General features: G+C 43.3%; 1 protein-coding gene across 1 annotated transcript in view; it reads left to right on the top strand.

Moving 5' to 3' along the window:
- The first annotated feature begins 2,796 nt into the window (after positions 1-2,796).
- Positions 2,797-13,091, top strand: part of LOC103901058 (UDP-glucuronosyltransferase 1-8) — a 36,755-nt gene continuing 26,460 nt past the window's right edge. The window contains exon 1 of the mRNA XM_019472708.1: positions 2,797-3,642. Coding sequence (XP_019328253.1) covers positions 2,797-3,642 — 846 coding nt within the window. The remainder of the gene's footprint in view (positions 3,643-13,091) is intronic.

Raw genomic sequence — 13,091 nt, 5'->3', positions numbered from 1 at the left:
CCGCCGCCCCCTCCCGCCCCCCGCCCCCCTGCTCCACAGAGCGAGGGACGCGTCCTAGAAGGGGCGGGAAGGAACCGCCGGGCACGGGCGCCGATGCGAACCGAAGATCGGCCGGCAACGCGGCCCCGGGGCGGGAGTGCACAGCCTGCTGGGAGTCGTAGTGCGGCGCCAGAGGGTCACAGCGCTGGCGGGGTGGAGCCGCACTGCCTGCTGGGAGCAGGCAGACCTCCCCGCAAGGCCTTCTGGGGGCTGTAGTTTCCTGCCGGCCGCAGTGCATGGTGGGAGTCAGCCTGCTGGTGGCAGGGGTGACACCTCCCCATCGCGGGTCTGAGGGGGCATGTGTTGCCATGGAGACCCCGGGGCCTGCGCTGCCTCGCCAGCCTGAGGGCCTGGAGGAGGTCCAGCCTGCCCTGGCCCTGCTTCTTGCTGGGTGGTGGACCTGGCAGGGGAGGAGAACACCACAGGTCCGCCATCACCCAAACCTCTCAGACCACCACCAGGGACAGGCCCTGCTGAAGTCTCCTGAGAAACACAGCCGGGGATGAAGCTCAGCGTACCAGCCTTGTAGCACAAGGGCTTCTGCTGTAAGGAGGAGCCCTCATGGAGGCTGAGGCTGCTTCTCCACCCACCCGTCCTGGTCCAGTTTCCTCCTAGGCGTTGCATGGCCCCATCAAGTGTAGGCCAGGGCTCATACCCGCATGGCCCCATCAAGTGTAGGCCAGGGCTCATACTGGCATTGGGATTGCAAATACAGATAGGTCTAGCCAGTAATCAGAGAAGACTAGCTCCCTCTTTGAAACAAGGTGTTCACAGCTGCCTTCCTAATGCTGCCACCAAACCTAGAATGACCCAGCTGGCACCTCACTTGCTACCAGCTTTGAGTCTCACTACGGTCCACTGTGATCACGCACATCATGCCAGTGGGGCCACAGAGCCACAGACAGCAGTCGTGCTGACACAACATCCCTCCTTCCTGCTACAGCCTTCCAGCACAGCCCCTCTCTCTTGAGGTTGTCCATTCATACCCCGGCATCCTCCAGCTATGTGACTTCTTACCCAAGTTCAGAATTCCCACTGTCTTCTTGCATGGATGACCACGTGTTAGAGGCAAGCAACTCTTATCTCGCACTCCCTTGAACCCAGCAAAGTTTAACTCATCAAGAAACCCCTGCCAGATAACTAAGCCAGCTGAGGGAGTGGCTGGCAAACTCTCAAGTGCTCAGAAATGCCTCCAAGGTACTGATTAACTTCACCCATCCCGCGCTTGCCTTTGCACCCACTCTCTTCACATTAAGGGTGCTGCAAGGCTTGGATGGCAAATTCGTCCTGCTGCAGAAGGGAGGGGAGGGGATAGTAGGACATTTCCCTACCAGCCCTACGCTTACAAAAAAAAAAAAAAAATCAACCTTTTCGTGAGCAAATGCTGTTTATGAAACTGGTCATCTTCCCAACGATTGTTTTTAAGCGTGTTTTATATAAATCTGGAAATAACAGCATGATTTAGTTACTATTAATCTTTTTTTCCTTATAATAACATAAAGGATTCTGAGAGTATTTTTTTTTCACTTTTACCTCAGAGCTTCTCCCCCTACTCTGAAGCTCAAATATTTTGTTTTCTGAAAAGTTATCAAGTGCCTGAAAGACAACTGCTTTCTGCCACTCATTCAGTAGTTTCCCTACACAAGGAGAAAGTTACAGGCGTTGTAACTTTTGGGAAAAAGAAATATAAAGACTGATAGGAAAACATGAAGAAAACAATACGTAATTAATTTTATTGCATTGACCATGGTACAGAAGGGAGAGAAATATTGTTTCTGTATCTCAGTTGTGTGCCTGAGGGACAGAGGCTACGTGGCTCTAAATATCCTAAGTTTCATTATTTTTCCATGTCATGGTGCTATTTAGGCACCTAATCGTTTTGGCATTGATAACGTCAAAAGCAATGCTGTGAAGCTGCTGGCTCTTGCAAACCCATACTTGCGCTGAAGCTGCTCTTTTAAGTCAGGTCCGATACCTGGGCTCACACCTGAGTCTCTACTGAACAATCCAAGTCATATGGGGAGTAGTAGTCATTAAAACACATTTAGTACGTCTTATGTCTGGCCTCTACTTGATGTATAGGCAAGTGGTGAGGAGTTTTCAACTGCCTGAGGGCCATCTTGTAGGCTGTGAAACAACTGCATTACTGCTCTGAAGCAAGAACCTGGGCTTCAGCTTCACAGATCTCTGCCTCAGCTGCCAGGTCAGTCTCTCTCAGAGTCTCTTCTTGGTGTCATTGTAGACTGTCAAGATTCCTGCTCGCTCAGAAGAGTTAGTTCGTCTGCCTTTTCCCCTTATCCTGAGGGTCTCCTGTTCTGTCCTCAGAGAAGTTATCTGAACATCCATGTCTCCAGCCACAATGAAATTTGTTGAGGCTGTTTTCATTTATTACTGTGGTGTTGGAGTTGTTCGCACCAGACTTGCCTTCCCTGGCGCTGGCCAAGGGGTAAGACAGGACACATCAACAATCAAGAGAGAAGTCCTATGAAATCTGACTAGCACACTGAGGAGCTAGTTCTCTGTTGAACACTGAGGAACTCCAAGGACTCCGCACAGGAAAGGGTCACTGCATTTGGCTTTACAAGTAATGAAAAAAAACCCAAACAACCCACAACACAATGCAGTGAATCGTTAACTAGAAGATTATGACAAAGCAGCAGAACTCAACAGATAAACCCATCAGCTTCCTTCAAAAGCATCTTCAAGCTACTGCCTGAAGGAGAAGACTTTCACAGTCCATATTCTGACCACAGGAACATGACTTTGCGGCTTTGCTGTGCCTGGATTTTTATCCTCCTCCTTCCTGGCCTCTCAGACGGAGGGAAACACCTGGTGGTGCCCATGGATGGAAGCCACTGGCTTAGCATGTGGCAAGTGGTCAAAAAGCTCACCGAGAGAGGACACGAAGTGGTGGTGCTTATACCAGAAGTAAGCTGGCAGATGAAGACAACACAGGCGTGCACCGTGAAAACATACCCAGTGTCTTACACATTAGAAGAGCTGGATAATGCCTTTCATGAATATGTTGCCACTCACCTGAAGGACCTGCCTTTCCCGCTGAATGTTCTAGCGTTGTACAACAACTCAGTGCACGTTTTCCATACATTCTTTGTTCAGTGCAAGAACCTGTTCAACAGCAAGGAGACCCTGCAGTACTTGAATCAAAGCGGCTTCGATGCTGTCCTAACAGACCCCATTTTTATGTGCGGAGCGACACTTGCTAATTATTTTTCTCTTCCATTTGTGTTCTTCATGAGAGGATTTCCTTGCAACTTACACTATGAAGCACCACAGTGCCCAAGCCCTCTGTCCTACACCCCAAGACTATTTACCTTCAACTCAGACCGCATGACTTTTTTCCAGAGAGTGGAAAATGCACTGGTTGCCCTCCTGGAGCTTGTGTACTGTAACAGTTTCTATGAAGACATGATAAAGTTTTCCTCTGAAGTTCTTCAGAGAGATGTATCCCTGCTAGACCTTCTGAACTCGGCTTCCATTTGGCTTCTGAGATTTGACTTTGTGTTCGAGTATGTCAGACCAGTGATGCCGAATATGGTCTTTATTGGAGGTATAAACTGTGCTCAGAGGAAACCGCTATGTAAGGTATGTTCTTTTTCCTCCAACTTATACATTTTCCAATGAAATGTGATTATGTCATTTCTGGAAGTTTAGTGATATGGAATTTTTTTATTTCTGGTAATGATTTAATACAACCAGGTTTTGGCAGTTGTTTTCCACAGACTGAAATCAAATTACCTTGATTGAGGCAGATGACTTACTGGAATTAATGAGGATTTTCTGACAAGTCCAACAAAAAATGGGCTTCATCTGCCAGCTACAAATTACTGTCCTCAGTGAATGTATATTATTCACCAACCAGACGCAGTTTTGATTTCATTTTCATGGAGCCTGACATACATTTCTTTCACTTGACCAAAAACCCAAAGACCATGCTCTGAGAGTCATCTTTTGTTTTTAACTCTAGGCTCAGCAAAGCCAGTTAATTTGCTTTGGTTGTGTTTTCATGACATGTGGTTTCCAAACTGGCTGTCTGTGTTAAGTTATTTTTGTTTGTAGATCATGGTGAAACATAAATGTCATGTTGAAATGGGAAGAATTAATCTAAAATAGTGTATTTGGTGCAAGACACTTGTACGCAAAACTCAGATAAGTTTTTGTACCTATTTCTTCACATTTGCTTTTACCAGAATTGTTCTGCAGGGTTTTTAAAGCTAATCTAGAAATTTAAATCTATTTTGATAGTTACCATATAGTCTCTAAAACAATTAATAGCACTAGACATTTCTTTCCAGGCACAACACAGGACACAAACATCTTTACATTGAAAATATTCCCTCACTTCTGAATTGTGGTCACACAATATCACTGCAAAATTGCAATACAGTATCTTTGAGCTGAAGGTTTTTTCTTTCTTCTTTCAGATTTCTTTTATAGTCTTTGACAGGTTTATGCAGAGCCCACTGAACTCAATAAAGAATAAGGCAAATAAAGAAGAATATTATAAATTAGAATATTAGCATAATATTCTAAATAAAGCATTTTCTCGCATTTGGCTCAAGAAAGTGGCACTTCGTAGTTTCAGATTTAAGAGGCAAATTCTTGCTGGTTGCATGACGTAAGTCTTTACTTTTATATCTTGAAGGTCTCAGAGCTACAAACAGTTTGTAGCTTGCTACAGGGGTAGAAGCATCCTGCCCTTATTTTATACCTGATGTCTTCCGTCTTCACACTGACATTTGTCATTTGGTGGAAATCATATGTTCCAAACCTTGAAAAACTTCATGTATTCCTCCTATCTTCAGTCTGGCTTTTCTGGCTACATTTTCTACAGACAGCAGAGGAATTTCTCCTATTTCACTTTGAACAGTGCCCAGCAACAAGGCAATAATGCAGTAGAGTGTAAACAAATGTGAAATGAGTCATATGGGAGAAAAAAATCTACCTATCCATACACAGTGGTAAGCCTTAGGTTGATAATTAATGTTCAGAAATACAATCATATGATAAGAATAGATAGTTCTCCGAAACCTGGTAGCCCATTGCTCAACAGACAAGAAAACAAAAAGTTAGGATGACTAGGAAAGGGAGAGAGAACAAGAGATTCAAAATGAGGTTTCTTTTCTCAGACAAGTAGCTTAAGCCACAGACCTTTCTGTTACACCACTTTCCATAGTTTTCCACAGGCAGAAAAATCAGGCATTGTGGCCTCATTCCAGAAGAGGGCTCCTTTCTGCCGTATCTCGCATGGTCCCATAGAGTACCTGCTCTGGAGCTGAAGGCAGCAGGGTTCTGAGGAGCTCGTGCTTTTGCAGAACTGCGCATATGGATATTATCCAGCACAGAGCTGGGAATTAAATCCCAAGTTCCCTGACCCTCCTGAGCCGTAAGCATCAGGAGGGAGTGGGAGAACATGCGACCACAGGACTGGGCCTGGGGGAACACAAACTGTACTTACTCATTGACTAAGATAATCGCACTGGCTGCCTCAGGCTGGATTTCCTCTTACCCTGCACTTTGCATAGCCATCCTTCTCAGTATCAATTACATATTCATTAACAGACACATAAATCCAGTTGCCAAGTTGCAGTGTGCCTGGAGGTTTAATACAAGGCTCGCAGGAAATCAGACCCAGTATCTTTGCTGAGCAGAGGTCCTGTGCCAGTGTCATCCTCTAATGACTCCAGAAGTACCTGAAGGCTGGCATGGTAAGTGGTCCCTTATTAGGGGGACATTGCAAATGAACTTGGACTGTGAGCCCTGAGATACTTCGATGAATATCTCATCTTTAGCCAAAGTTAATGCAAAGTTGCTTTTTTTAGGCAGCTTGTAAAAACAAAGTTCATATGATTTGATCAAAGCAAAGTTCAGAAATGTAACCTATAGCAACCGTTCAAAGTTGTTCATTTTTTTTTTAACCTAAAACACCCATTACTTATTTAAACAACTGGTTAACTTAAAACATTAAAATAACCCTGGATTTAAGTAGGTAGTTACTCAAGTAAAGGAAAAGTGTAACTGAATAAAGACCCTGTGGTTTGTCCCTCCAGCACAAGGATTAAGAAAAGGGGTCCTGTTCTGAAACCCTCCTGCCAGAGCCAGCAGCATCTGGGAAGCTCTGATAAGGAGACATTTCTAACTGGTCCTTTGAAATATGCAATTAAAGTAGAATTCAAAGACTTTAGCAAGAAGCCAAAGAATACAGTAAGCGGTACCAAGGTGCGCACACATACCTGGTACACAGAGACACACTTTTCAAAAGCCTGCACAACCCAAACATCACTTCGTGTGACTTCAGAAGGGATCCTGTCATGTCTGTGCGTACTGTTAATTTGCTAACATGGGTAGCTAAGATTAGTACAGCTATAGGGGAACTCTTCATTTTCAGCACTGAAGCAATAGTCATTACTCTATTCATGAACCAAATACTAGGGTTGTTTTTTTTGTGCAATATTCAAGGTGTTGATGAACCTAGTGGCAGTTCAGAGCAGCCTGATATCATGTCAGCAGCTGTTTATTACGCTTTTGTAAAGGATGTTGAGCACCTTTAAAGCTGACAATACTGTTCATCTGTCTTATATTGCAATGGCAAAATACACATCAGACAAGTAAAAGCAGCACTACTTTTGAAAAAGAAAGTTTAACCGTCATGCATTGTACATCTTCAATGCACAGTATGTATCACCCTGAAACGGCTGATCTAACCAAACAGTTCATCTCACTGTCCTCTTCAGTTTGCTCTTGTCCACATCCCTGTGCCTCCCATATTTTGAAGAAGAGCTATTGAAGGAAGCTGTAACCACAGTTCTTTTGACAAAAATTCCCTCATATCAAATGGAACTACTGCCTTAGTTTCCCTTTCTGTGGGAAGTTTGTCTTCTGGTTAGATTAAAACACCTTCTCTAATTTGAGTCTAAAGGTACAATATTTGACAGAGGTCTGTGCACAAAAATCTAGAAAGGCTATAAGAGTATTATATTTACAAATATCAAACACATTGCCCTACAAAAGTTAGGAAATGTTCCAGTTACAGTTACCTGGGCAGTCTTAAATGTCACCTTTCTGTTAGGATACAGTCATCAATTTCAGGATCACATACTATCATTTTCATATGATTTCTATTTATGGCTTTAGGAAAGGGCTGCCCTAGAAATTATCTGTGTTCTGTGATTTGCTTAGCTGCCTGCTGCTTCTTGCTCTTGCAAAGACTTAGAATAAGATTTCTTTCCAACTTGCAGTCAACATATCATCACTTTTATGGGTTGTTTTTCCTCTGAAGTCATGCTGGCCAAACTACATACTATCTTATCCTGTGCAGGCAAATACCAGTGTATCTCCATAGCTATGTAAAACGTAAGGGGGGAATCAGGCAGGTTCATGTCAGCAGCTACCAACCTGCATTTGCCTGACACTGTTTAGCATCAAAAAAAGGACTGGATTCAATTACACAAGGGTTCCTCCATATGTAAGCCTGATCCATCACCCAGAAACCTGGGAAATAAAATTACATCATCCACACACTCTTGCATTTGAGCAATCTTTTCCTGCTTGCAAGACACAGAGCGTAAGGGGGTGAGCAATCTCATCTAACAACAGGAAAACAAATCCAGTAGATGAAACCAACACTTGCAGGTTGCCTCAACAAACATTTGGTTTTAGTTCTAGTTTTAGTACTGCTCATGTAGCAAGTAGCTGCTGAGGTATCCATTTGCTATCCTTTTCCCTTGGTGCCACTCACTGTTTGCTGCTCAGGTTAGAAGAAATTCACGCATCACAACCAATCCAACTCAGAGATAAGCAGTTTGAGAGAGTTTTAGTACCTTTTCCAGCTGAAGCAATCATAGGGTGAGGGGTAAGCACACCTGCACCCAAACCCCTCAAAATGGTTATGGCTCAGGGTCCAAGCAGTCTCAACTACTCAGAGCTGCTTGCATGCCAGTGCAGCTCTGCTCTATTGCTGCAATGCTCCTTGCCAGCTCAAAGAGACACCCTGGAGTAACCCACACGAGCCTTATGGTGAGAGCTACTCCTGGGAGGAAAAAAAATCTGCAGTCTTGAGTCACCCAGGCTTCAGCCTTGTTTAACAAAAAATTTCTGTCCTTATTATCCAGTGGGAAAGCCTTTCCTCCCAGATGCCAGGAGCTTGCACGTGGTTCTCACTCTTTGAGGCCTCTGTTCCTCAAACTATGCCACAGTGCTCATCTGCACGTATGACTGGAGTCGGTAACCAGCACCACACCCTTCAAACCTGCAAGGGGCCCAGGTGCCCTTTGCTACTGGATAATGAACAACAAACACATGTAAACCTACCATGTTATTTTGAAAAATGAGCCAGACTGTTAATTTTCTGAAAAATAATTACCCAGCTTAGATCTGACCTCAGCTGATTCTGTGCTAACCTGAGAACTTCATCCTTTCTTCGTCTTTTTGTCTGTTCTCTGTTTACCTCTAATTTATCTTTTTTTTATTCTGTCCTATCTGTTGCTGTCTCACCTTTTCCACAGTTTTTGTCCTGATGGTCTGGTACAAAAAGTAGGGAGTCTGTTGAGTCCATAAGAAGGCGTAGCCATACTAGCAGGAGACTTGTTCTTTTATAGACACTGGAAGATGTACTTTGTATTGGCTGTTTTCAGCCAACTAATTTTGCTGTTGAAGGTCATATCCAAGTGCAGAGAAAAAAAACACACCAAGCAGCAAGTTCCAAATGGATTCGGTCACTTCTTATCACAGCACTTGCAATACACTCTTTATCTCTGAATCTCCAGCATTTAATCGGAATTATTCATAAATCTGTTCAGTCTCATGCTTTCAGTCTGTGCCTTACAAAACTGCCCCCTGCCTCTCACTCCCCCATATTTGGCCCTCTCTAGAAATCAGTTCTCCATGTCTAAAGCTGGTTCCTCCATGTCAGTGTGACATTGTGAAGCCACACAGAGCAGTGCTAGCACCCTTTGGGTGTCTACTGAGACAAACCCATTGCCTAAGGCTGTAAGGGTTTGTTTCTCCGTACTGAAGATGCTGGGAATCCCACCACCACTTATAAAAGGAAGGAACAGGAAAAACTTTGTCCTGCTGATAGTTTTGCATCAGCTCTTTTCTTCAGAAGGACCTCTTCCTTAGCACCACCCAAAAGACTTTGGTCTGGCATTGCTTTTACTTGCATAAAGACAAAACATTCCTCCAGCAAAGCCCTGAGGGCCTCAGTTCACTGCACATTCCCAGAGGATAGCAGTGAATGCCAGCAAACAAGGGGTCACACCACTCTAGTAGAGCTTTCTTTGGAAACCCAAGCTGGGGTATTACAACCTATTTTTTTTATAACAGCCCAGCAATCAGTTCCTCCCTCAGGAAACAAGTAGGACAGCTTGTGCCTCCCTGTGAGTGGATTCAAACCCACAGGTCCAACTACCAAGTTCCTGGCTAATTTAATCAAGAGAGGATCTCTTTTCTCATCAAAGTTGGGCTGCTGCCCAGAAGGGAACACGGAAGAGGAAAGGCGAGTTTGCAGCTCCATCAGGGCTCATAGCTGAAGAGGTCCAGGAGACACCTGTATGTGGTTGCTTATGTTACGGCCTGTATCTGTGAAAGGAGCAGAGCTCAGAAGCCTAGTTTGCTTCCTGGGGTTTTCCGTCTGTGTGTTATCAGTGGGATTAGTAAAAGATATCATATCTCCTCCTAAATTTTGTCTTTCTCACAATACATAAAAAGGGTTTTGAGGACAGTGACCAAAGACCAAGGCTCCTTCTTTGTGTCCGAAAAGGTCTATGCCAGCCTCCTTTCCCTTCACTTGCCCTGAACTCATCGTTTAGTTCTTTTTTTTTGTCTAGTACCATGGGGAGAAAAGCCAAACACGATTGTTGTCCTCAGATTTGGGATTGCATGGTACATCCTGGTAGCTGTGATATATTCATAAGACATGCAAGTTTGACTGCTTCCAGGAGGTGGGAATTTAACATCAGCCTTCTACACACTGGTTAGGTGTTCTCAGTTAGGCTAGTCCATAAAAGAAATGGTGTTGCAATTTCCATTCATTCTGCTGGGTGTATTTTAAAGGTTGCCTTTTGAAAGCAAAACCAGGCTTATCGTCTCACTGGGTACTTACCAAGTCAATGGTATTACCCACAAGTATTATTACAAGATGACATCCCTGGTCTTCTTAGTTTCATGAAGGAAGGAATGTGCTGACATACTTCCAAGCTTAAAAATTATCAGAAAGTACAAAGGGGGACATCTTTTTTCAAGAACAGTGGGCTCCCCTTCCCTGTTATATGAGCAACTGCAATACTGAACGATAACCACAACAATATTGGGAAGTTAAATATTTCAGCAGTCAATAAGTTCCCTGCAGAAAAGGTAAAGCTTGCATGGACCTTCATATAAAGGACTGTGTTGGATGCCTTCAGAGCAGAACTCTCCAGTTTATTTCCACCGAAATGGCTCTTCCATTTCAGTGTTTTTACCAACGTACTTGGATGTTTCTTCTTCTGATATCATCTTTAATCTTTGCTGAAGGTGAAAAGATCCTGGTGATACCTCAGGATGGAAGTCACTGGCTCAGCATGCACCCAGTGGTGGGGAAACTCCAGCAAAATGGGCATGAAGTTGTTGTGGTTGTACCGTCAACAAGTTTGTATATGAAGCCAAAGGAGCCTCAGAATTATACAGTGAAAGTATATCCAATACCTTACGCAGAGGAACATTTAGCTGTTGCGCTCAAGTCATTTGTTAATGCTCATTTTATTGAAAAATCTGTTTTGAATATTATTATTATAATGTATCAAAGCATGTTAGAACTTTCCAGGTTCTTTTTCACCAACTGTAAGAGCCTTTTGCAATGAAGACATGATGCAGTATTTGAGAGAGAGCAAATTTGATGTGGTTTTCACGGATCCAATTCTGATGTGCGGACTGGTAATTGCTGAATATCTTTCAGTTCCTTCTGTCTACTTTTTGCAGGGGTTTCCTTGCAGTATGGACTCTGAAGCTACCCAGTGTCCAAATCCTCCTTCCTATGTCCCCAGACTCTTCCTAAATAATTCAAATAGCATGACATTTGCTCAATGCCTGAAGAATTTGCTGGTCCATATGCTGAAGTTTGTTTACTGTAAGCCTGTATTTGCTCAATTTGAAAAACTTGTATATGACATTTTTCAAAAGAAAGTGACAGCTACAGACCTTCTAAGCCATGGATCTGTTTGGCTAATGAGATATGATTTTGTGTTTGAGTTCCCGAGACCAGTGATGACAAACATGGTTTTTATTGGAGGAATAAACTGTGATCAGAAGAAAAAACTGTCTTATGTATAAATTTTTTTGTTTTGTTTTTATTGAAAAGGCAAGAACATAAATGTTTAAGCATCCTTACATCAAAACCTAACTGACAACACCTTGGTATTTAAAGATAGAAAGCTAATGAGAAATCCTGCATGATGCAGAAATGTTATTTCCTATCATCTAGCATTCAGATTAAATCATATCCTGGCAAACCTGAAGTCTTATCAGATATGAAAATTTTAGCGACATGTAACTTTTATGGAAATTATAAGCTATTTTGTTGAACTGAAGCTCACCTAAATTTTGGTGAGTTGCAAACTTTCCTCCCCAACAGGAGCCAAACTTGGTAGCCTCCATTTCATCTAAGTTTCTTATGCCATGTCCATCTCTGTAAGTGCTGTCCCTACAATCAAAGCCAGGCTTGGAAGACTTGGCTATATTGCTGTGAAAGAGCCTGAAGAACATCCATAAGCACAGTCTCTATCTGCCCCATGGTGTCCTCCCTTTCCAGCTGTCTCATGGACTGTCCGTCCATACTTCTGTATAACCATTCCCCTATCATAGACATTGAAGGTTATAGGACTTAAGATTTTAGCTATTCATCAGTTCTTTTTCTGTCACGTCCATCTGCCAGATTGATTCATTTACATCTTTCCCATTATGTCAAGGTGTCAATATCTAACCCCCAAAAGAAAGCCTTTTTAAAATGTATCTTCCCCTTCTTTCATAGGCTATTTAATTAGATTTTAAGCTTTTCTGGGTGTGGATGTCTTCTGTAAATTCCCATTCAGGTTTTTGGGTACCAACCAGGTCTCTGAATCAAGTACAGCATATTCTATAGCAGATGGAAAGCAGGAAAGAGGTATTCAAGTATTGCACATTGTGAGTACCCCTGAAACAGAGTAGTGTGGAAGAAAGCCCTAATATCCTCCCCTTTTGTCCAGATAAGTATGTTTAGTGCTTGTATTGGAAGTGGCAGAGCCAATCCTCTTACCAGGACAGTCTCTAGTGCTACTTGGTTCAGTCTAACTGGTTATATACGTTCAAATGAAGGAAAAGGAATAGCAGTTGCTCACAAGGGGTCTTTCAAAAGGACATGGAGTCAGGAGTGGGAAAGATTGCTGATCAGGTATTAAAGACCCAAGCAGATGTCTGTAAATGCCCCACATGGGACATGCATGACTGTCTTTCTTCATCTGTCAGTCTAGCTTGAACGCATCTTCTTCTAGTGTTCATTTGACAGCCTTTTCAGAGGTTATGAGCAACAGGTCTGTTTCTGTGCATCACCTTCTCCTAAGCTGTTTGAAAATCCCCATTAAGTTAATCCTATGTTGTAAACTACCGATATGGGGTCAGTGCGGGTGATGGAGCTGGCTGCTCTTTTTGGCGGGCAGGTTCTCAATAAGGTCGAAGCTTTCCCACCAGGCTTGAAAATAAGCATGCAGAAACTGCACGTGAAAGAAAGCTCCACCAGTGATGATGTAGAGCCCTGAATGCCCTGGAGGAGCAAATTGTATCCCAAAGGCACCTGCCCAGACACCTACTTATACACTCATATGGTGAGAGGTTATCATCACCAACGTTTAAAACCCCAGCAGTGTACAACCGAGAAGGATCTGGACCCACAGAGTTCATGAACTGTTTCAGTCATGAACTGAACTGACATGGGCCATGAACTCGTAAGTTCATGAATTAGAAACGTGTTGTTGGTTTATGTTATCTGAGGTACAGCAGTGAACTGCTGTTTTGCAACTTGTTTT

The sequence above is a fragment of the Aptenodytes forsteri genome, unplaced genomic scaffold, assembly GCF_000699145.1.
Source record: "Aptenodytes forsteri isolate BGI_AS27 unplaced genomic scaffold, ASM69914v1 Scaffold443, whole genome shotgun sequence".
In the NCBI taxonomy this organism is placed as follows: Eukaryota; Metazoa; Chordata; class Aves; order Sphenisciformes; family Spheniscidae; genus Aptenodytes; species Aptenodytes forsteri.
This window is presented reverse-complemented; position numbering and strand designations above follow the sequence as displayed.